Below are 24,742 nucleotides of genomic sequence, written 5' to 3'. Positions count from 1 at the left end.
GATATGCAAATAACCTGTTCTGAAGCGTCAGGCGTATCCACTAATCAGAAGCAAGCAGACGTTTCCCTCCTGTCAGGCAAGACCGTTGCGTTAATGAATAAGATAACATTCGCACATGCTCGTTTGCACTGGACTGTCTAATTTCAAAATACGTTTTTTTTCCCTCTGCTTTAAATCCATTCAATATTTCTTCTTGCTTCCCAATACATGTTAACAGTTAAGTAAAGGAGAATCGACAAAGTATCCGTATGCGGATATGCTTAAAAATGTAATAGACTGGACTCGAATACTAACGTATTATAAAGTAAATACAAAAGTATTATAAAATATATTAAAGTATTATAAAGTAAAGAGAGGATTGCTTTCGGTATAAAGCCCCGCTTATCTCGAGCTGTACAATGAACGATCACAAAAATCATTGGTTGGGGCTACAAGGCAGTAAATGCAAAATAACGGAGAATTATATATATATATATATATATATATATATATATATATATATATATATTCCTTTGTCCTCAAAAACACTTATTTTTTCCTGTATAGCGCCTTTCTAAATCGCAAACATCGTTGCCAAGGCAGTGCACAAACATTAAATTAGTTAGTGCAAAGAAAAAAACAAAGAATGTATATATGCAATGAAATCCAGGAAAGCAGACATCATGTGTTATAATAAATAATACGTGTATGTATTAACGCAGTACATATACACGATCAGAATATTAAACAAGGAACGTTGAATTTTTTTTTTTTTTTTTTGTTCGGCGCTGAATTTTTGAACTCGAAGCGTTGTCCAATGGGGTTCGAGGGCCATGTCTTTGACTCTCCCGCCAGCCAGGTGACGTAGCTGCACATGCGAATCAGCAGTCAGTTCGTGTTTCTCGTCGCGCCTGAAGGAGGCCTTTATAAAAGCGCCACGCCAGCCTCTTAACCATTCAGTTTCTGAAAGTCATTGTTTGCTAGTTATCATGTCTGGACGAGGAAAGACCGGAGGTAAGGCACGCGCCAAGGCTAAGACTCGCTCTTCTCGAGCTGGTTTGCAGTTCCCCGTTGGCCGTGTTCATAGGCTTCTGAGAAAAGGCAACTATGCTGAGCGAGTGGGTGCCGGTGCTCCCGTTTATTTAGCTGCTGTGCTCGAGTACTTAACTGCTGAAATTCTCGAGTTGGCTGGCAATGCTGCCCGCGACAACAAGAAGACCAGAATCATTCCTCGCCATTTGCAGCTGGCTGTACGCAACGATGAAGAGCTTAATAAGTTGCTTGGTGGTGTGACCATCGCTCAGGGTGGTGTGCTGCCCAACATTCAGGCCGTGCTTCTGCCCAAGAAGACTGAGAAACAGGCTAAGAGCAAGTAAACTGAAACGACAAATTCATCAACCCCAACGGCTCTTTTTAGAGCCACCCATTTATTCAGAAGGGAGCTTTTTTTTATCCATTGATGTTATTGTACCTTTTCATAGCCAGTACATTTTAATCATTTTCCTTGTATCGTACGCTGGGAGCGTCACTTACTTGGTTTCTAGCATATGAGTTCAGAAAGAATCATTGTCTTGTAATCTGTGTAAAGGCTTAATTGGAAGATCTGAATTTATCTTCAGAAACCTGATCAACATGATGATCTACCTTGGACTGAATGCTTGTCCATTTTCTGTTCTCCTGACAGATGCCAATTCGGCCTGCAACTGCTTTGTGGGGTTCTGCACATCATGGACAAGTACATAACTGCCAATAGAAGTGTATGCTGTTTATACTACACTTTCTCATTTGTAGTGCTTGAGGATAATCATAATTTGTTTGGTTTAAGATCACTCAGGATAATTTAATTGGAAACCAATTGGTGTGCACCAATATTAAATGTGGATAAACTTTGGCTCTGATGTACATGAAGATGTCACTCATGTTTTCTAACCCATGTAATCGGGGAGAACAAACTAGCTAATATGCCAGTCCATCACAGGGTAAACGCATACCTAGGGTCAATTTAGCACCACTACATCACCTAACTTGCATGTCTAGACGGTGGGTGGAAACTGAAGCACCAGGACTAGTGGCTGCAGGTTTTGGTTCCAACCAGATTCCTAATCATTTAATTAGCTGTATTTTTTGACATTCAGAAAAAGCATAGCAGCATGATTTTTAAATTAAGACATATTTCTGCTTTTGCTATAGATTTAAATGCTTAACTCTTGTTTTCATTATACTTTGCCCTTTCTCTGTGCAGTTTTTCCCCTTTGTCGTATCTTGACAGTTTAAAATAAGCAGAGCAGACACCCATGCAAACACTGAATCATCAAAGGCTGAAACTACTTTAGAGTCAGAAGCACTATTTAGTAAATGGATTAATTAAGCAATTAGAAGACTTAGAAAGGTAGAATGAAAATCAAGATAAAAATAGTTAAAAAGAAAAAAAAAAATATTCCTATATAACTGCTTGGTACATTTTAATATTTATTTTTTAGCAAACTTAGTTTTCTAATTTCTATATTGTTCCCTAAACACAGAACTTGGGAAATATCAGTTCACTTAATTAGCCCAGGAGTTCAATTAAAAACAAGCTGGTTGGAACAAAACTCTGCAGCCACAGGGAGTTCCCAGAAGTGAGTTTGGGAAACACTGACCTGGACAAAACCCACACAGACACAGGGAGAGCATGAAAACTCCACACAAGGAGGACTGGGGACATGAAGTCTGGTCTTTTGACTATGAGGCAGCAGTGCTTCAACCGTGCCACCCTTTAGCAGAATCAGAAGTTGATAATAATCTAATATATTTTGTTACTGTACAACATTGTGTTGCTCAGTTTGGTTTGAAAACTGCTATTAAATGTAAGTTTGCTCAAGAAGGAGTTTTCACTTATCTTCAGAATATGTATGTGAATGTCAAAGCTTTCTCTATTGTTTCCTGTGTTGAGGGGTGACCATTAGGGTGAATGGCTGGCTAAAAGTTTGCATGAACTAGAGAAGTTGACACGTTTTCATGTTCTGGTGTGGCAGTGATTTTCACTTACTTGTCTGGCCTTCCAAGCCTAAAAACAGATTTGTCAGAAATATGTGGATTGATTAAAAAGGCTGAGTTTATTAAAAATATAGCGTAAGAGTCATATTTCAAGCATTTCAAATCTGTTGACTGCACAGACAGAATGAAAGACACTATATAACAGATATGAAAGGTACTAGATAGGTAGATAGATAGGAAAGGCACTATATAATAGATAGATAGATAGATAGATAGATAGATAACATCCCACTACAAATATATAAGAGTAAAAAAAAATGAGACGTTCAAAATTTGTCGAAGTTTAAAGCCCAGTCACAACCAGGATTACGAAGGTGTGTTATCGTAGTTATGAAGGAGCCTCAGTAGCATTTCTTGACACAATTCTGTGGAATAATTCATTGGCTGAAAGTACTTGGTGATAGCGTGTTATACAGAGGGTATGCAGTATCGTGCAAAATGGCCATTAGTTTTGTCTTCGTTTTCTCCTCCACTACCCCCTCCTGTGAGTACAGAGTTCATCCCATAACTGAGCCTGCCTTATTAATAAGCTTGTTGATTCGGCAAGCTTGTTACCCACCCAGCATACCACCATTCACAGTTTTCTATACATCCCTTTTATTAACCTGCATATTCAGTTTAGGGTCCAAGAACAGCTTGAGTCTATCCCAGCAGTCTTTGGTTGCAAGACAGGAACACCACCTGGACTGGGTGTCATTCCACTGCAGGGCAAATACAGACATACACCCAGCCATTAGGGCCAGTTTAGCAATGCAAATTAAAGGAACCCAAGTGTCCTTAGGACTGTGAGAAGAAAATAGAGCATATGAAGGAGGCCTGCACAGACACAGGAAGAAAATGCAGACTCCACACAGTGAACAGCCAGTACATGATCTTCAGTCTACATATTGTGAGGCAGCAGTACTATCGTCCTACTGTGCCACACATCACAGTAATAGAATATAAAAAGATGCATTTTTGTCGTGTGCAACAATCAGACCTCTATTCTACAGTTATGTGATATCTTAGTCAAATTTCTTGTTGGCCAATTTTAATTTCAGAATCATGTTTGGTCTAGTTATGTATGAGTTGACCAATCCCTCCAGAGCTGCTTTTTACTGGTGACATTGTGTTGTGTAGCACCAGAAAAGAGGTAGTGGAGACGAAGTTGAAGAATGGAAGAGGGTTTTGAAAGATAGAGTGTTGAAGATAAACAGGAAGAAGGCAGAATATATGAGGTTTAATGATGATCAGGATTCAGAAGTTAGTCTGCAGGGAGAGCCATTGAAAAGAGTGGATAAATTTAAATATCTAGGATCAGCGGTGGTCCAAGATGGAATATTAGAGTCAGAGATAACTCAGAGAGTGCAGTGTGGATAGAACAATTGGAGAAAGATATTAGGAGTATTGTGTGATCAAAGAATTAAGGTGAAGATCACAGGTATCGTTTTAAGACAGTAGTAAGGCCAGCAATGATGTATGGAGCTGAGACATGGGCAGTAAAGGGAGTGCAGGAGAAGAAGTTAGATATGGCAGAAATGAGAATGTTGATGGATGTGTGGAATTACGAAAAAAAGGACAGAATAAGACATGATACGATCAGAGGTACAACAGAAGTGGGAGAGATTTCTAAGAAAGTGCAGGAAAGTAGGTTGAAGTGGTATGGACATGTGATATGAAGAGAGACAATGAATATGTGGGCAAAAGGGTGATGGGAATGGAAGTCCAGGGAAAGAGAAAGCGAGGTAGGACAAAGCGGAGGTGGACAGATAAAGTAAAAGAAGATCTGAAGGAGAAAGTCTTGACTGGAGAGGAGGGGCAGGACTGAACTATGTGAAGAAGGCTGATCAAGCACATCGACCCCACAACAATGTTAGTAAAGATGAAAAGGAACAAGAATATAGTTTTATTGACAGGATTTCCGAAAGAAAGTTGTTTCTTTTATAAGTATCTATCAAGGATCCCTAACGAAAATCAAGTTAACTCTGTTGCTGTTGGTGTGTTAATTTGAACTTGTACAGAGCTCAGATTTTCTGTGGATTTTTGGATAAAAGATACAAACACTCTTCGGCATCAGTTATCGACCTCTTTATTATTAGTCTATCGTGCGACCAGTGTGAAATAACGCGCAGTCACGGAATATTTGTAACGAAATTCGCGTTCGTCTCGTAATGAGTGACAGCCTGTCATTTACGGGTTGCTATTTGTGTGTCTGGTCATTCAGCGGCACCTTCTTTTTAAGCTATGGTACATGCCCTGTTAACTATGTGTCTCCTTCGATGTTTGTGGAGTTGGCAGCTTTAATGTCTCAATTTTTGTCCTTCTAAAAAAGTGATTTTGTGAAGGCAGAAAGCACACTCGTCAGGTCTCTGTGCGCATGTAACAGGCGGGTTGAGTCCACACGGTTCTCACCACTCTAATATGAGGGGCTGAGCCGCGGCGAGCTAAAGACATCTTCTGTGAAATCGAAGTGTGAGAGAAATGGCAGAAACCGCCCCAGAAGCTCCCGCCGCTCCTCCGGCCAAGTCACCAAAGAAGAAAGCGAGCTCGAAACCTAAGAAGAAGACCGGCCCTAGCGTATCTGATTTAATCGTGAAGGCTGTGTCGGCTTCAAAAGAACGACATGGGCTCTCTTTGGCTGGGCTCAAAAAGGCTCTTGCGGCTGGCGGCTATGATGTGGAGAAGAACAACGCCCGCGTTAAACTATCCGTGAAGAGCCTTGTGAGTAAAGGTTCTCTCGTTCAGACAAAAGGTACCGGTGCCTCTGGGTCTTTTAAGATTAACAAAAAGCAGGCAGAGGCCAAGGAGAAAGTCGCAAAGAAAAAGGCGGCTCCGAAGAAGAAACCCGCGGTGAAAAAGCCCGCAGCTGCTAAGAAAGTGAAGAAGCCGGCAGGTAAGAAACCCACAGCAGCCAAGAAAACGGCAAAGAAGCCCACTGCAGCCAAGAAAGCCACTAAGAGCCCCAAGAAAGCGAAGCCGGCTGCAAAGCCCAAAAAGGCAGCAAAGAGTCCGAAGAAGCCAAAGGCAGCCAAGCCTAAAGCGGCCAAATCGAAGACTGTTAAGAAGGCGGCGCCGAAAAAGAAGTAAATAGTTTGCATAACTCGAACTTTGTACAAATAAACGGCTCTTTTCAGAGCCACCCATATCCTCAAAAAAAGGCGAAATCTGTTGTTTGGTTCTTTTGACTGAAGTGCGAGTGCTTGTGGTGTTTCAGGCAGATTGCATTCAGTAATTTGGTCTTGTGTCCCTCTCCCCTGCATTGGCAGACCACCTCAATCTCCAATACAGTAGTTTATTGGGTATTCGTTAACTTTAAACTACCCAGAGGAGCATTTAGGCGATAGGCATGTGGGTGCCGGTGATTCATCGTGGCCGTGCATAGAAGCTAACTGTACTTGCACCCCTTTAGTTTATTAGCGCCGATTTTGCTTGTCGGAAGAAAGCAGATGGCCTGTCCCTGACTTTGTATAAGTGTAAGGAGCAGAGTCGTAGGGATGGGGGAGGTCCAGCTCCCGAATGGCTCATTTAGTATCACTGGGCTTTCTATTTTAGCAATTATGGTTTGTGTGGGCAAGTTTTTTTATTCTGTGTTTCCGTAAAAGCCTCTTTTCCGTTACAATTGTTAAACGTTTATTTTAATCAAAACTTTGAAAATGAACAAAAGAACCACAACAGACAAATCAAATAATTTGATTTAACACTTGTATTAAATTAGTCTGTAGTGCAGGCTGGCATTCTGCAATATACCATAAGAGTCGGCTACAAAAATCGGCTGGATACTCTAAGAAATTGAGGCGCTTTGGGCACGGTTACTTTCCCAATATGGAGTGCATACGGGAGGGAAATTCAGTTTGATGACCGATGCAGAATTTAGGGATATTGTGGGGGTGGTACAGCAAAAGGATTTCATCTCTTGAAAGAAACGTTGGTGGCTCTGAAAAGAGCCGTTTGGTACGTAAACGAAAAATCTTGTCTTTAAGCACGTTCTCCACGAATGCGGCGAGCCAGCTGGATATCTTTGGGCATTATAGTAACTCTCTTTGCGTGGATGGCGCACAGATTGGTATCTTCGAACAGACCCACCAAATAAGCCTCACTGGACTCCTGCAGAGCCATGACAGCGGAACTCTGGAAACGGAGATCGGTCTTGAAATCCTGGGCGATTTCCCTCACCAGTCGCTGAAAAGGCAGCTTGCGGATCAGCAGTTCGGTGGACTTCTGGTAACGGCGGATCTCTCGCAGAGCTACTGTGCCGGGCCTGTAACGGTGAGGCTTCTTCACTCCTCCGGTAGCAGGGGCGCTCTTACGAGCGGCTTTAGTGGCGAGCTGCTTTCGTGGGGCTTTTCCGCCAGTAGATTTGCGAGCCGTCTGCTTTGTTCTTGCCATTTTCACACACAACGACCAGCTAAATGTAAATAAAATGATGGGAAAAAGCTGCACGAGGCGCTTTATATTGAGGTGCTATTGCTTTCTGATTGGGTGAAAGCAGAAGGGGCGTGTACGCTTTTTGCACACGACCCTGTTGTCTTATTTCCAATTCAAGTTCTTAAAAACTCGCGCACAATTTGAATGCTTTCTTGCGCGCCTTCGCCGTCAGCTGTTAACAGAAAACGAGCGCGTTAAACGCCATTTAGCCCCTCCCACTACAGTGGTGTTTTTTCCCCAGCCCTACTCAGTATACTCTCGAGTTGGCCATATGTATTTTGCTACGGACGTACCGCACTCACATTTGTCATGAGATAAACTAACACGAATAAAAACAGAGGTGAAGGTGTGTGAGAGACAATGCCTCCGTCCCACAGGAGAGAAGAATGATTCCAGTCCAGAACTGCCAGAGAGGGGGAGCATAGTTGAGTATACTTGTTATATCATCAATGATTTTTTTTTAATATGAATTTGGAAGGCACTATGAACAGGGATGTGGAAACAATTCACAAATTGTGACTTTCCATGTCAGCTTTACGCTCCCTGGTTGCTTCTGAGGACCTCTTGAACTCAGAACTGCTGAAAGTCGTAAACCAAGATGAGATGGGTAAATGAGAACACATACAGTTATCTAGGGGTTAGTGCTTTTATAAAAAATCAAACCAAGTGTTTAAAAGTGCAGTACAAAAATTAACTTACGGATTTTATTAGTTTATTTATGGAAGATAAAAATCCAAATAAATAATCCATAAAAACAGACTAAAACAACACAGTCATCGGGTCCTTGATTTTTCTCCCTTCACCTGAGTTAAGCGCAACTTTCACTCCCTCCTGTCTCCCCAGCTCACCCCATGGCTTGCTCAGCCAGTGGAGACACCAGCAGCTGCAGTCCGACCCCAGTCTTGGCTGCCTCTATCGGCATCTGCCAGAGCGCTTTGAGCCAACTGTCCCTCCCGTTCGCTCTCCTTGCATCCCTAAGTAGGACTCTGCCACCATTGTACCCGGTCCTCCTTTCGATCGGTGGGCAATGATCCACGCCTTGAACTCAGATCTTTTGCTCTTCTGTGGGGCTACCAACCACTATGCCTCCTCTCATCCCTTATGTGCCTGTGGATCTACATTTCTCGGGCCCTGAAACTTGAATTGTTATGGGGGCCCCTTTCCAACCAGAGAAAAAATCTGGGTAACCACTGTTATCTTCTTCAATGGGGTTGTTCCACGACAGATCACCAGAAATTGAAAATAAATTCAAAAACTACATCTCAGATTTTGATTAAAATTGCTGTACTAAATTACAGTATATTTCTGATATTATAAAAAAACTCTTCTAATACAGTAGACACCAAAATGTTTTAAGCAATGTGGACTAAAGTCGCTTCTGGGGTCCCTCCAGGATTAGTGGCCCTGAAGCTTAAACTTTATTACTTTCATAGTAGATCTGCTCGTGACCAATGCTGCCATGCTGGTTTTGGGCCCCCGTGACCCTAAACTAGACGAAAGAGTTTGTAAAAATAAGTGGAAACATTAGCAGTGACAATTGTTTTTATTATGGACACAGTATAATATCATCTGAAGTGTCTTTTCATCTCATGACCCTTAACTCTGAGCAGGGCATAGACCAAGCAACTGTTTAGTAAATCTCAGTAAATGATCGGGATGTTGAGGTCCCCCACTGTCTGTCAGATATTCACTCTCCCAACTCTGAAGAATTACATACACTGGATTTGTTTGTATTTTGGAACTAACAAAAGTTGTTTTCAATAAGAGGTTGTCATTTTAAGTGACTTTTTCTCCTGGACTCTGTCAGATTTGCTGACTGCAAATCTGCCCAGAGGGGACTGTGCGGTCTCGTGGCCTGGAACCCCTACAGATTTTATTTTTTTCTCCAGCCTTCTGGAGTTTTTTTTTTGTTTTTTCTGTTCACCCTGGCCATCGGACCTTACTCCTTTCTATGTTAACTAATGTTGTCTTATTTTAATTTCTTATTTTGTCTTTTATTTTTCTTTTCTTCATTATGTAAAGCACTTTGAGCTACTTTCTGTATGAAAATGTGCTATATAAATAAATGTTGTTGTTGCTGATCTCAATTGAACCTGGAGGGGAAAGGAAAAACAAGCCAGAAAACTGTATTTTAATTATCTTCTACTGCCCTCTAGTGGACATCCAAAAGAGAAACATTGTCATTTTTTATTTTTTCCATTCCTCTGTTCTGTGGAAAGTACTTGCACCTGCAAGGAAAACAAAGATTTCTCCAGTTCTGTTCTTCCATCATTTTTATGCCCAGTATCCTCAACCAGCCCAAAAATAAGAGTGAAATATTAGTGCCAAGCAGCACTCGGTGATGGTGACTGGAGAGACTACTCCCCACTTATGAGAACACATTAAATAAAAAGAAATCAGTGAAAGGATGTGTACACTTTGTCCCAAATCTCTTATTATAAATTAATCCACTGTCCGTGTAGGGCTTAAGAGAATTGTAAGGTAATGGAGAACATTTAGAAAACAATCACTAATGGAGAAATGAATGAAATGAGCTAATTGGATTATGCGACAGTCTCCTACCTGGGGACCCGGGTTCGCTTCCCGGGTCCTCCCTGCGTGGAGTTTGCATGTTCTCCCCGTGTCTGCGTGGGTTTCCTCCGGGCGCTCCGGTTTCCTCCCACAGTCCAAAGACATGCAGGTTAGGTGGATTGGCGATTCTAAATTGGCCCTAGTGTGTGCTTGGTGTGTGGGTGTGTTTGTGTGTGTCCTGCGGTGGGTTGGCACCCTGCCCAGGATTGTTTCCTGCCTTGTGCCCTGTGTTGGCTGGGATTGGCTCCAGCAGACCCCCGTGACCCTGTGTTTGGATTCAGCGGGTTGGATAATGGATGGATGGATGGACAGTCTCCTACTCCAACATTAATGTCATCTTGGGGAAGCAATCGGCGCATGTTCTGCTGTTGTTAGAGAAGGATTTTTTTTTGTCATTGAGGCCTAAAGGGTTTATGCCTCTTCTTGTGTAATTTAATTTAGTGTATTAATAAAGCACATTTATAACAGCCAACATTGACCAATGTGCTGTTCATTAGAATAAATATGGTAAAAAGAACTATATTTTAAGACCGGGTAAAGTGAAGCAAGCAAACACAGTCAAATACTAAAGGAACCAATTCTAATTAAAAGCCAAAGAGCTGACCTAAGCAGTCAGATTGTTCCAAAGCCTAGGAGTGGCTGTTGCAAAAGCTCACTCACCTTTAACCTTTATTTAGTTGAACCCTCGGCACTACTGAGAGGGTCTCATCAGACAATCTAAGCTGGCAAGATGGAATTTTAAGGTGTAAAAGAAGCAGAAAAGTGCTAACCAATTTAGGCATTTAAAAACAAACAACAGTATGTTAAAATCAACCCTCCAACGGACCAGAAGCCAATGAAAGGAGGCTAGTACAATACTGCATTGCATTTGAGCTGAGAAGTTCCTGGTCAGAATTTTCAACTGTAACACTCCATTAAATGGGATTCCCAACTCAGAAAACTGTGGCTGATCTGTTAAGTTTGAGTTTGTTCCAACTTCACATTATGACAGTTGTGGCGAGCGCCCTCTTCTATGCGGTGGTGTGCTGGGGAGGCAGCATTAAGAGGAAAGACACCTCACGCCTGGACAAACTGGTGAGGAAGGCAGGCTCTATTGTTGGCATGGAGCTGGACAGTTTAACATCTGTGGCAGAGCGAAGGGCGCTCAGTAGGCTCCTATCAATTATGGAGAATCCACAGCATCCACTAAACAGGATCATCTCCAGACAGAGGAGCAGCTTCAGTGACAGACTGCTGTCACTGTCCTGCTCCACAGACAGATTGAGGAGATCATTCCTCCCCCAAACTATGCGACTCTTCAATTCCACCCGGGGGGTAAACGTTAACATTTAACATTATACAAAGTTATTGTCTTTTTTTCACCTGCATTATTATCATTCTTTAATTTAATATTATTTATTGTATCAGTATGCTGCTGCTGGAAAATGTGAATTTCCCATTGAGATTAATAAAGTACCTATCTATCTATCTATCTATCTATCTATCTATCTATCTATCTATCTATCTATCTATCTATCTATCTATCTATCTATCCATCTGAATCTGATATGGCGACACAGACCGCAAACTTTAGCAAAAGCTGTAGTATTATATTGGTTATTAGCATTTCTGTGTATTTGTGCCTCACTAAGTCAGTTGCTCACACAGTACTGTCACTTATCTGTGGGCAGGGTGCTATGGTCTTCGGATGTGATGTATACCTCATAATGCGTTGTTCAGTAGTTATCTGTATTCTAAAAGAGTAAGCACAACAAAGGTTTTCCTAGAGGCATCCATGTTGTTTTTCTGAATATTTTACTGGAACATGGTCGACTCACTCCCAGCTCTGACATCTGAGGAAAATGGAATGCAGCATAAAACAGGAGAGATATGATCTCGCTTACATGTGCGACAGCCTGTTTGTTCTTCACTCTACCGAGTTATGTGCACCGTAATTATGAGTGATGACAACACTGTTGTAAGCAGTTTATACTTCTGCGTCGCACCTCACTTTAGTTACGTGCCAGAACACTAGTTGGCGGCGTGTGAACCACTCAAGAAAAGCAAATAATTAATTAAAATGCACACAGTTTTTGCTCTTCAGGATCTCCGCTCCTCTTGCTACACATTCTCATCTGTAGGCAAATTCATTTGTCCCTCACATTTTTCCAGTGTTTCATACATTTGCTGACTTTTAAACTGGAAGTTGAATGGCAACGCGTTTTAGGAAATACATTGTTACCAAACTGGCCTACCTAAGTTGTAGGGGTCTGTGTAGGGTTCGCCGTAACGCTTTAACGCAACCACATTTATGAGGAGGTGCATGTCTGGCTACATCATAGGTATGCTATAGGCTGCATGGGAGACGGCGTAGGCTTAATGCAGAAGTATAAATCAGCCTTAACAGGGCAGGATGCACATCTCTGGCATATTTTTCTACTGTCCACTGCGCTAGAATGCTCTTTCTAACATATTCATACTGTTTAAAGTGATTTATAATAGAGTGCACACCTTGTACAGTGCATGCTGAAGAGGTGAGAAGATATGCCAAAGCTATTGGTTGTAGAAAGACTTTATCATCATTCCATGCTTTTTAGCATTTGTTCTTTTCAGTTGAGTATTTCTATTTTAAATATTGAAATAAGCTGGATGTGCTGCAATTTTGAAGTGCTATTGTCTTTTTGCATACTTTGCATTCGAGATTAATTTGTTTGACAACCGATCTTTCACATCCAACCCAATTTCAGACAACTGAATTAAAATTACCGGCTTTGTTTGCAGCAAGCTCTTTCATCTGAGAAACGACACTCATCTCCAGCTTTACATTAATATGTTTTGACTGTACACACGTCGCCAGCTGATCAGATTTGGGTGATTGGTAGCCTGATTTTTTTTTTTTTCACCTCCATTGGCATATTCAGAATTTGCTCAACTCTTTAAATGTACAAAATTGGTATTTAAAGAAAAAAAAATGATTTACATTTTTGAATACCACTTCCATCCATCCATCCATTTTCCAACCCGCTGAATCCGAACACAGGGTCACGGGGGTCTGCTGGAGCCAATCCAACACAGGGCACAAGGCAGGAAACAAACCCGGGCAGGGTGCCAACCCACCGCAGTGAATACCACTTTAAAACTTGAATTCAGATTAAACAATAAAAAAAATAAATGCTCATCCCCATTCAGATATTAAAGAAAAAAAAATTATTACAAAACTTAAGAAAATAAAATGTATTTAGTGCTTCAATGCTTCAAAGGACAGGGCACATCTTCCTATTAGTGTGACATGTACTGTGTTAATCAGAGACGTATGATTGCTGAAACACACAATTAGAAGGACAAACATTTTTATTGCTAAAGACAAATTTGAAAAACACTGAATTTGTGTCATTTGTTTGTTTGTGTTTTAAAACAAATATTCATGAATGTAATCTATAAGTGAAAGCATATGTCATATACAGTCATATGAAAAAGTTTGGGAACCCCTCTAAATTCTTTGGATTTTTGTTAATCATTGGATGAGCTTTCAAAGTAGCAACTTCCTTTTAATATATGACATGCCTTATGGAAACAGTAGTATTTCAGCAGTGACATTTAGTTTATTGGATTAACAGAAAATATGCAATATGCATCATAACCAAATTAGACAGGCGCATAAATTTGGGCACCCCAACAGAGATAGGACATCAATACTTATATTTGCAAAAGGAGGCTCAACTAACAGCCTCTAGACGCTGTCCTCCTATAGCCTTTGATGAGTGTCTGGATTCTTGATGGAGGTATTGTTGACCATTCTTCCATACAAAATCTCTCCAGTTCAGTTCAATTTAATGGCTGCCGAGCATGGACAGCCTGCTTCAAATCATCCCTTAGGTTTTCGATGATTTTCAAGTCAGGGGACTGTGACGGCCATTCCAGAACATTGTACTTCTCCCATGAATGCCTTTGTAGATTTCCAACTGTGTTTTGGGTAATTGTCTTGTTGGAATATCCAACCCCTGCGTAACTTCAACTTTGTGACTGATGCTTGAACATTATCCTGAAGAATTTGTTGATATTGGGTTGAATTCGTCTGACCCTCGACTTTAACAAGGGCTCCAGTCCCTGAACTAGCCACACAGCCCCACAGCATGATGGAACCTCCACCAGGTTTAACAGTAGGTAGCAGGTGTTTTTCTTGGAATGCGGTGTTCTTCTTCCGCCATTCAAAGCGCTTTTTGTTTTGACCAAATAACTCAATTTTTGTCGTATCAGTCCAAAGCACTTTGTTCGAAAATGAGTCTGGCTTGTCTAAATGAGCATTTGCATACAACAAGCGACTCTGTTGGTGGCGTGAGTGCAGAAAGGGCTTCTTTCTCATCACCCTGCCATACAGATGTTCTTTGTGCAAATTCCGCTGAATTGTAGAACGACTTGCAATTGACCACCTTAAATACCTTTATATCTCATGACTGGACACACCTGTCTATAAAGTTCAAGGCATAACGAGCTCATCCAACCAATTTGGTGTTACAAGTAATCAGCATTGAGCAGTGACAGGCATTCAAATTAGCAAAATTACAAGGGGAACCACATTTTTGCACAGCCAGTTTTTCACATTTGATTTAATTTCATACAACTAAATACTGCTTCACTAAAAATCTTTGTTCGGAAAACACAGCAGTACTCAGATGTTCCTAGGAAATGAAAGACATACCACTGTTATCTTTTTGTTGAAAGTAGAGTCGATTATTATGCAGGCTGAGAGGGGTTACCAAACATTTTCATATGACTGTATTTGAATGTTGTCTCACAGTTATCAATGTATCGAGAACACATAATGACAGCCCAAGTCGTTTTCAAATCCTGACTTTGCACTTGTGCGTAAGCAGTAATACCAAAGTCTGATCACTCGTGTAAGAAACCTTGAAAACAGGAAAACAAAGTCTGTTTAACTGGAATTTGGAAATAAAGGATTTATAATAATAATTCTTTGCATGTATATGGCGCTTTTCTCACTACTCAAAGCGCTTAGCAATTGCAGGTTAAGGGCCTTGCTTAAGGGCCCAACAGAGCAGAGTCCCTTTTGGCATTTATGGGATTCGAACCAGCAACCTTCCGATTGCCAGTGCAGATCTCTAGCCTCAGAGCCACCACTCCATCAATTTTATGTACAACTGACAAGTCTGATTTCACACTGGAAGCTTTAAAGTTGGGACAAATCTAAAAAATGGGCAGAATTGGAGAAAGCACAAGAAGTTTGTGACATTTGAATGTATTAATTTGATTCTTCCGTTAAATAATACCTTTTAGCAAAATGTTTTTTTATCAGCTAATGATGCAAATATAAAATATTATAAGAGCAAATGTCACAAACATAACAGATTGGTTTTCTGAAAGACCAAACTTTAAACGCATGTGTTGCAAAAAGAAATTCAAAGAGTGTGTTTAAATGGAAATATCCTGAATTTTCTTGGATTTACTAATTTAACAATACAGATATAATAATGTTTGAACTTTTATTTTTAGTGTGGTTTTTAAGCAGTATTTTTTAATTACTGGATAGAATACATTTAGAATGTGCACATTATAAGATAAATCAGGTAGTTCATGATTTATCATTCTTTATAAACTGTATGCTGAAATACCCCTGAATTTGTTTTTACACTAGGGGGACCATTTGAAAAATCAAGGGAGCAGTGATAAATGGCTCTTACTAATATATGTACGCTCTTAAAAAGAACAAGTGACATGCACTTTTAAAAGTGATTACTCAGAGAGATGCCATAGCTGAACCATTTTTGGTTCTCAAAAGACCCATCCACATGAGGGTTCTGGAAAGACCCTTTATTTATTTAGATCCATAACAGGCTCCATGCAGTAAATAACCATCAATAGTTGGTAACAGATCTGTGAAATGCCAATGTCACGATTGTAAAAGACTCCAGGTTAAGTCCAGGTTTTCTTACTCTATTAGTGCCTGGCTAGGTAGCCTACAGGAATTATTCCCGCCACTAAACAAAAAAGATTGTATTATTTTGAAAAAGATTTCATTTTTTTAACATATTAGGAAGTTTTTCAAAGCACAAACAACCAACTTCATTTGCAAAGAACTCTTCCCACAATAAAATGGTGCTTTGTCAAGCAAAGGTACAACAAGGAACCACACAACCCAATGAAGAACCACACCATCCCATTAAAACAAAAAACAGTATTTTTTTCCAGAGTGTACAGTAAGGTGATGCTTATCGCCTCTTATGTATGACTATTAGAAATGATGAAATTTAAAATGGAATAATATAGAAAAACGTCTATATATTAGTTAATATTTCTTGCTGTCTTTATTGCTTGAGGTAACATTGCTTATTGAAAATACATTGTACATTGAGAAGCCAATCAATATAATGATCAATTTTAACAAAATTAATCAAAATTAAGCTACCTTCATTACCAAAAAAAAACCCAACCCAGACAATTTTTACCATTATATCCAGTTCAGATTCTTAGGTTGAAAAACAATGTTCTTTTAAACCTTACAAGCTTGTTCTTTAGTTCAGCTTTTTAATCTTCAAGTGAATTCCATTCAGTGAGCGCAGAACCAACTTTGGGATCTTTTTTGGAGTCTTGGAAGGATCCACAGCCAACTCATACCTTCTCAGCGTCATTGCAACAGCAACCTTAATTTCATTCATGGCAAAGTTTTGTCCAATGCAGTTTCTACATTTTGGAGAAAAAAAAAAATAATTAATGATTTTTCACTGTATGGCTATGAAAGATTGCCGTTTTTGTTATATGGTGTAGCAGTAGGGGGTACTAGAGCTCCCTTGAACCCTCAGGTACCACTCCAAACACCAGGTAAAATTATAATTATTATTTATTTTATAATAACTATGTGCACAAAGCACCCTCCACTCCACACTACACATACAAGTACTCTACAATAATCAATAATCACCAATCCTCCTCTCCCAGACACTTCGCCACCCTACCTCCCAGCTCAGCTCAGCGTCTGGGCTTTCCCACAGTCCTTTTATATTCCCTGACCCGGAAGTGTTTCCCATCCTACAGTCCATGTGATTTCTTATCACTTCCGGGTCAGATAAAAAGTCCTTCTCTTCAACCTGGAAACACGTTGTTCCTTCTGGTCATATGATCATGATGTGTTTCCGGTTTATAGGGCACGTACAAGTCCTTGAGCCTCCCTGCAGCGTCCTCTGGTGGGCCCCACGGTGTCCAGCAGGGTTGGGAATAAAAACTCCATTGTCCATAATTCCCTGCTGGTCTTCGGGGCACTTCCATGCTACAGGGAGGGCTCCATCTAGCGGCCTGGGGGTATTGGCCGGGATGAACAACCGGCCATCTCCCACAATGGATAAACTGGTCAGACACTGTAGCTATTATTACCCTGATAACATCACACAGCAATAACACACTTATGATCAGTACCTGGCGTGTTCATTTCAAGTCTCACATAATTTGTTTTACTCTTTTCTTTGAATTTTTCAAGATATGGACTTAAAAAGACATAAAAGGGGTGCTAGCCATTGTCAACTCCGAAATGACTCATAGATAAGGGTGTTGTGATTTTTTTTTCTTCCAAACATGTACCTTTGTTTTTATTTATAGGAATCATTTGTGCAATTTCAGCATGTTGCTTTTGTTTTTCTTGAAATTAGTATTATTTTTTGTTTCGTCTTGATAGTGACATTACCATGACAACATTTTGAAGTCATATTTTCCTCAAAGATAGTGATGAACAAAATGGTTTTGCACAAATTGGCAGCAAAACTCTGTTTCACTTCGTGTAAAAAAAAAAAAAAAAAAAAAGACAAACAAATAGAATTCTGCTTCCAGCACAATTCGTGCCAATGACACCGGAAGAAAACTGTTTAGTCTGCGAGGAAGCATTTACATGCTTTAATACTGCATGTGTCTGCCTGTCATTTAGAATTTAAATAAAGATCTCTAGTGGAGAAAAAACAAATTCACTGGACTTCTTTCCTGTCATGTGTACAGATTTTGATGAGCCGCCAAACGTTTTTTGTTAGTATAATCCCCACTTTGCTATTTATGATCCATCTTTAACATTGCAAGCATCAAGATTGTCATCAAGACACAAAAAAGAAACTGAAAGCTTCATGGCACTTGGAGAGTGCATAGCTTCAACTCCTTCTGCAGGAATCAAGAAATGGGAGGTACTGGGGTGAATTCCTGTGTAGTGAGATTTTACTGTGGATAAAACACTAAGTAATGTGCACAATGGTGCGTTTTACTGCGTGTTTGTGAGGAAAATATGCAGCCTGTCAAATTTTAAAATAAAACAATCTTAATACATAATTCGCCAGTCTCCTCACTCACTCACTCACTCACTCACTCACTCACTCACTCACTCACTCACGTCCGTTCGAAGCCGAATGTGCAGTCGCCTTCTGCGCACGTCACCTTCTGCGCATGTCTGAAGCCGAATACGCAGTCGCCTTCTGCACAGCTGCCTGAAAAACCTTACGAGACCGACATCACGGCAGGCGGCGGATTTACGGCCGCGAAAATTAAAAGAGAAAGGCGACTTCGACCGACATCCAACCCCAACATTGCGGGAGGCGGCGGATTTACGGCCGCAAAAATTCAAAGAGAAAGGCGACTTCGATTAAGGCTCTAGAGGCCTGAAAGGCGATTTCGACTACAGCTCAAGGCCTAATTACGCATTCATTCAATACACCTATATCAGGTTTGTGGTGCTTATACTTATTATATATTATACTATTCCACTCGTGCCCGTTTCATCTTACGTTGTCGAAACGGGCTCTTTGTCTAGTGTAACATAAATAGAACTGATTTCACATCGGTGTACAACAGATTACATATGTGACGCAGCTGCAGAAAAGATTACAGGAATGTTAATGAGGTTTTAGGGAGTAATATGTCTTGTTTTCACTCCAGAAAACTTATTTTCGTGATTTTTGTGTTGTACAACTGTTAAATCCCCTATTCATTTTATTGTTAGTTTTGCAAATCTGTGTCCGAATTGAAACTTACAAGTTGCACTCATCACTATTCAGAGGTATAGCCATCTCGTAGGGTCTTGTCACAAGTGTGGCCATCTTTTTTCACCTTTGCTATGGCCTATGCTAGTCATGTGGTGTGATAATGCAATGCTGTGATGTCAGTTCCATCTTCCTAAATGAAATGGCAGCACCCAGCTCACAGTATCCTAGTTTTGATGAGAATCTCTCTACAAATGCAAATCATATTTTCTAGCATAGGCAGGGGTAAGAAATTCAAGTTAGTGGCAGGACCGTTGATAATCAGCAATTTGGAATACATCTTTTTATTTCAAGTACATCTCCAGTGGTGTAACAGTTATCTATGAAGGATTTGTTTACGTGCTGCTGGTTTAAATCTGATATGACATTCTTCAGCAATTTGCGTTTATTATACTATGTACTAAATGGTTACCATATTTATTTTTCATTCCACACCATTGGGACTAACAGAAAATACTTTTCATTGTTCTATAACAAAAAACTTGTATTTAAGTAAATTGAAAGAAGAAAACAAAAAGAAATTATTATTATCACTTACACCTACCTATTTTAATTCATCCATCTAGGTTCACGAACTTAACTAATGGTTCTTATTTTTTGGCTTTTGGAATGAAAGGAGGTAATTGAGATTATACGTTAATGCTGTTGCTCTTCTGAAACATTTTTTGGATATTCTTATTCAGCAACATTATTGTCCATTCACGAGTTTGTTTCCCCAACCATTTGGTCCACAGGGTGTGAGCAGCTGGGAAGAACCCCAACGGGAACACTTTCTGGATTGGGTACACTCCGTTTACACACTCTTGAAGAATTTCGATTCACTAATTAACTTCACATACTTGTGTATTAGCAAACCAGTGTTGCCAAAAAATACACACAAAAACAAACAACAGAAAGATAGTAGAGATGCCTGCTAGTTGTTCATTCAAACTAAATAAAGAGAAAACAGAAATTTTAGTGATTGGCAATAATGGATATAATGAGGTTATTAGAAATAAATTTGATGCATTAGGATTAAAAGTCAAGACGGAGTTAAAGAATTTAGGGGTAACTTGATTGTAACCTGAATTTTAAAATCACATGTTAATCAGATTACTAGGACAGCATTTTTTCCACTTAAATATAGCAAAAGTTAGACCTCTTATAACATTGCAAGATGCTAAAAAATTAGTTTATGCTTCTGTTTTCAGTCGGCTAGATTACTGTAACGCACTCCTCTCAGGAGCACCCAAAAAAGACATCAATCGATTGCAACGAGTGCAGAATGCAGCTGCTAGAATCTTAACTCGGAAATGAAAATCCGAGCACATCACCCCAGTTTTGATGTCACTACACTGGTTACCGGTGTCATTTAGAATTGACTTTAAAAATACTGCTTATGGTTTACAAAGCCTTAAATAATCTGCTCCATCTTATATTTCGGAATGTCTGACACCTTACACTCCAAATCGTAACCTTAGATCTTCAAATGAGTGTCTGCTTAGAATTCCAAGAGCTAAACTTAAAAGAAGTGGCGAGGCGGCCTTCTGCTGTTATGCACCTAAAATCTAGAATAGCTTGCCATTAGGAATTCGCCAGGCTGATACAGTGGAGCACTTTAAAACACTGCTGAAAACACATTACTTTAACAAGGCTTTCTCATAGCTTCATCTTACTTAAATCCTGATGCTCTGTATATTCAGTTAATTATCATTATTATTTATGGTGGCTCCAAAATCCATACTAACCCCTACTTTCTCTTCTGTTCTTTTGCCGGTTTTCTGTGGTGGTGGTCTGCGCCACCACCACCTAATCAAAGCACTGTGATGTCCCTACATTGATGGATTAAAGGTCAGAAGTCCACATGACCGTCATCATCAAGTCCTTCCATGAGAACCCTGAATACAATGAGGACTGATTGAGGTCATTTATGTGAAGTAGAATGCCTAGAGGGGGCTGGGTGGTCTCGTGGCCTCAGAACCCCTGCAGATTTAATTTTTTTCTCCAGCTGTCTGGAGTTTTTTTTTTTTTTTATTGTTTTCTCTGTCCTCCCTGGCCATCAGACCTTACTTTTATTCTATGTTAATTATTGTTCCCTAATTTTAATTATTTATTTTATCTTTTTTCTCTTTCTTCATCATGCAAAGCACTTTGAGTTCCATTGTTTGTATGAAAATGTGCTATATATATAAATAAATGTTGTTGTTATTGTAATCAAAGCTGGATTCTGGGACCTGTGAGACTGTAGGTCTAACCACTGTATCACCTACCTTACCCTGAACAGGACCAAAAGATATCTCCCATATATAATGGAATTTTGTTTGAATTGCAACATTATAGAACAATTTTTTGTAATAGGAATAAATATTAACTTAGCATTTACCTTGGTCCAGCTGAGAATGGTATGTATGCAAAAGAATGTCTTTTAGCTGATTGCTCTGCTGAAAACCTCAGGGGATCAAACACCTTGAAAAAAGGAGAATATAATCTTACCGGAGATGGGTATATAAATTCACATTCAGGTAGTTTGACAAGACATCTACTGGTCTCATATTTAAAATGTAACTCGTTTCTCAATCAAGTAATTTTAGACAGCCACTTTACTGTGCAAATTATTACTCACACATCCTTGCTAGTTGTTCATTGCTGCACTGATTACCAATCAAAATAGTTCTATTAGAAACAGACACAAGATCTGACCAATCAGCCAACAGTTGATCGTAATAAATTCTCATAAGCTTTGTTAAAGATGTTAACTCTGCATGCATGCATGCCCAGTTTAGGCAGATGACTACATTATACATGTTGTCAGTTCTTTTAGTATGGATGAAAATACTTTCATAAATGGTGTAATAATGTTAGGGTGGATAGAGAAACACCACTTTTAAATGAAAATGTAGTAGTGTGGTGTAGCCATAGATGAGAAGTGACAATCTGGGAGTAGGTAATCATTCTACAGATAGTTAAAAGTAAGAAACTTAAGATAACAAATTATCATATCGTCAAACCTACGTAATTTTTAGGTGACGATGAAAAAAAAATCCTTTGTTCTATAATAGCAGTATATATGAAAATACATATACATATGTTATATACAGTTAGGTCCATAAATATTTGGACAGAGAACTTTTTTCTAATTTTCGTTCTGTACATTACCACAATGAATTTTAAATGAAACAACTCAGATGCAGTTGAAGTGCAGACTTTCAGCTTTAATTCAGTGGGGTGAACAAAACGATTGCATAAAAATGTGAGGCAACTAAAGCGTTTTTTGAACACAATCCCTTCATTTCAGGGGCTCAAAAGGAATTGGACAATTGACTCAAAGGCTATTTCATGGGCAGGTCTGGTCAAGTCCGTCGTTATATCATTATCAATTAAGCAGATAAAAGGCCTGGAGTTGATTTGAGGTGTGGTGCTTGCATGTGGAAGATTTTGCTGTGAACAGACAACATGTAATCAATGGAGCTCTCCATGCAGGTGAAAGAAGCCATCCTTAAGCTGCGAAAACAGAAAAAACCCATCTGAGAAATTGCTACAATATTACGAGTGGCAAAATCTACAGTTTGGTACATCTTGAGAAAGAAAGCAAGCACTGGTGAACTCAGCAACGCAAAAAGATCTGGACGTCCACGGAAGACAACAGTAGTGGATGATCGCAGAATCATTTCCATGGTGAAGAGAAACCCCTTCACAGCAGCCAACCAAGAGAACAACACTCTCCAGGGGGTAGGCGTATCGATATCCAAGTCTACCATAAAGAGAAGACTGCATGAAAGTAAATACAGAGGGTGCACTGCAAGGTGCAAGCCACTCATAAGCCTCAAGAATAGAAAGGCTAGATTGGACTTTGCTAAAGAACATCTAAAAAAAGTCAACACAGTTCTGGAAAAACATTCTTTGGACAGATGAAACCAAAATCAACATCTACCAGAATGATGGCAAGAAAAAGGTATGGAGAAGGCGTGGAACAGCTCATTATCCAAAGCATACCACATCATCTGTAAAACATGGTGGAGGCAGTGTGATGGCTTGGGCGTGCATGGCTGCCAGTGGCACTGGGACACTAGTGTTTATTGATGATGTGACACAGGACAGAAGCAGCCGAATGAATTCTGAGGTGTTCAGAGACATACTGTCTGCTGAAATCCAGCTAAATTCAGTCAAATTGATTGTCCATCTGTATCATGAAACGCTGCCCAATGACCCAAAACATACAGCCAAAGCAACCCAGGAGTTTATTAAAGCAAGGAAGTGTAAAATTCTTGAATGGCCAAGTCAGTCACCTGATCTTAACCCAATTGAGCAGGCATTTCACTTGTTGAAGACTAAACTTCAGACAGAAAGGCCCACAAACAAACAGCAACTGAAAGCCGCTGCAGTAAAGGCCTGGCAGAGCATTAAAAAGGAGGAAACCCAGCATCTGGTGATGTCCAGGAGTTCAAGACTTCAGGCTGTCATTGCCAGCAAAGAGTTTTCAACCAAGTATTAGAAATGAACATTTTATTTCCAATTACTTAATTTGTCCAGTTGCTTTTGAGTCCCTCAAATGAAGGGATTGTGTTAAAAAAATGCTTTAGTTGCCTCACATTTTTATGCAATCGTTTTGTTCACCCCACTGAATTAAAGCTGAAAGTCTGCACTTCAACTGCATCGGAGTTGTTTCATTTAAAATTCATTGCGGTAATGTACAGAAACCAAAATTATAAAAAAACTTGTCTCTGTCCAAATATTTATGGACCTAACTGTATATTAACACATATGATGTTAGTGGTTGTGTAAGGCCTCATACTACTTATGGGGAGTTTTCTTTACACACAGGGTGGTACACAAAGATGCAGCCTAATCTTAGTGCCAATGTCATTAACAATTATTAATAATAAAAGAATAGCAAATTGTTACATTGTGTAACATTACTGAATTCCACTTCAACGTAACTAGAGAATATAATTAAGGAATGTTACTGTTAATTTCAAAGGCTGTGCTTAAAATGTTCCTCACCATCAGTGATTCAAAAGTTCTGTGCCCTAAAACATGTTCATGAAAACAGCCATAATCTGTGCATTACATTATTACAAAGTTGAGATACAAGGACATCTTCCCATATGATCTATAAATGACAGGAACAACATCTGTGGTGCTGCTGCAAGTGTTTCTTGCTCAAAGAACTAGCAGTACATTACTTTTTCATCAACTGCTGAATTGTGCATTTCACAGGATTCACAAATCCATCACGTCAGATTGAAGGAGACTATACAAATAACACAGCTCCACAATCGAAATTGGGATGTCCCGTTAGCTTCACAGGAATTAATTTGCTGCGGTTAAACGCAAGGGGAGGTTCCTTAAAGTGCACAGGGCTGCTTTTTTATGCACCATCCTGTAGTTCTGTATTATGATACCTTCATTATATCAGATCATTAAAAAATGTGCAAAAAATGAAATTGTGCAGATGAATAAGTCAACCGGCCAAGTATGACCTGCCAACAGCCAAATGAATTACCTACCAGCAATCTTGCCTCAGCATTGTATATTAGTTGAAGAACAATCTGGTTACTTTACTCCAAAGATGATTGTCTCCACTTACCTCTGGATTCTCCCAATCACTTTCACATCTATGGATAGAGTAAATACTAACTCCAACATGAAAACCTGACAAAAATAATCAAATTGTGGTAAATTAGAGTCAACAACACAAAAAAAAAAGCAAAGGATTCCAATACGTGATCAAGTAACAGTAATCCTAAAACAGAAGCAAAAATTCAAAT

The 24,742-nt window shown here is 39.6% G+C and overlaps 3 protein-coding genes across 3 annotated transcripts in view; 2 read left to right on the top strand and 1 right to left on the bottom strand.

Moving 5' to 3' along the window:
• The first annotated feature begins 876 nt into the window (after positions 1 to 876).
• On the top strand, positions 877 to 1,403 carry LOC114659589 (histone H2A-like). Its single transcript, XM_028812156.2, has one exon. It carries the CDS (start codon positions 969 to 971, stop codon positions 1,353 to 1,355), a length of 387 nt encoding a protein of 128 aa, XP_028667989.1. The 5' UTR covers positions 877 to 968; the 3' UTR covers positions 1,356 to 1,403.
• Positions 1,404 to 5,436: 4,033 nt separating this feature from the next.
• LOC114659584 (histone H1-like) lies at positions 5,437 to 6,119 on the top strand. The gene has a single exon (XM_028812152.2). The coding sequence runs from the start codon at positions 5,476 to 5,478 to the stop codon at positions 6,079 to 6,081; it is 606 nt and encodes a 201-aa protein (XP_028667985.1). The 5' UTR covers positions 5,437 to 5,475; the 3' UTR covers positions 6,082 to 6,119.
• Positions 6,120 to 16,269: 10,150 nt separating this feature from the next.
• LOC114659583 (cytochrome P450 4A6-like) overlaps positions 16,270 to 24,742 on the bottom strand; it is a 59,882-nt gene continuing 51,409 nt past the window's right edge. Inside the window, exons 10-12 of the mRNA XM_028812151.2 lie at positions 24,562 to 24,626; positions 21,358 to 21,440; positions 16,270 to 16,668 (exon numbers count right to left, since the gene is read on the bottom strand). Coding sequence (XP_028667984.1) covers positions 16,500 to 16,668; positions 21,358 to 21,440; positions 24,562 to 24,626 — 317 coding nt within the window. The 3' untranslated portion in view covers positions 16,270 to 16,499. The remainder of the gene's footprint in view (positions 16,669 to 21,357; positions 21,441 to 24,561; positions 24,627 to 24,742) is intronic.

The sequence above is a fragment of the Erpetoichthys calabaricus genome, chromosome 10 (assembly GCF_900747795.2).
Source record: "Erpetoichthys calabaricus chromosome 10, fErpCal1.3, whole genome shotgun sequence".
Lineage (NCBI taxonomy): Eukaryota > Metazoa > Chordata > Cladistia > Polypteriformes > Polypteridae > Erpetoichthys > Erpetoichthys calabaricus.
This window is presented reverse-complemented; position numbering and strand designations above follow the sequence as displayed.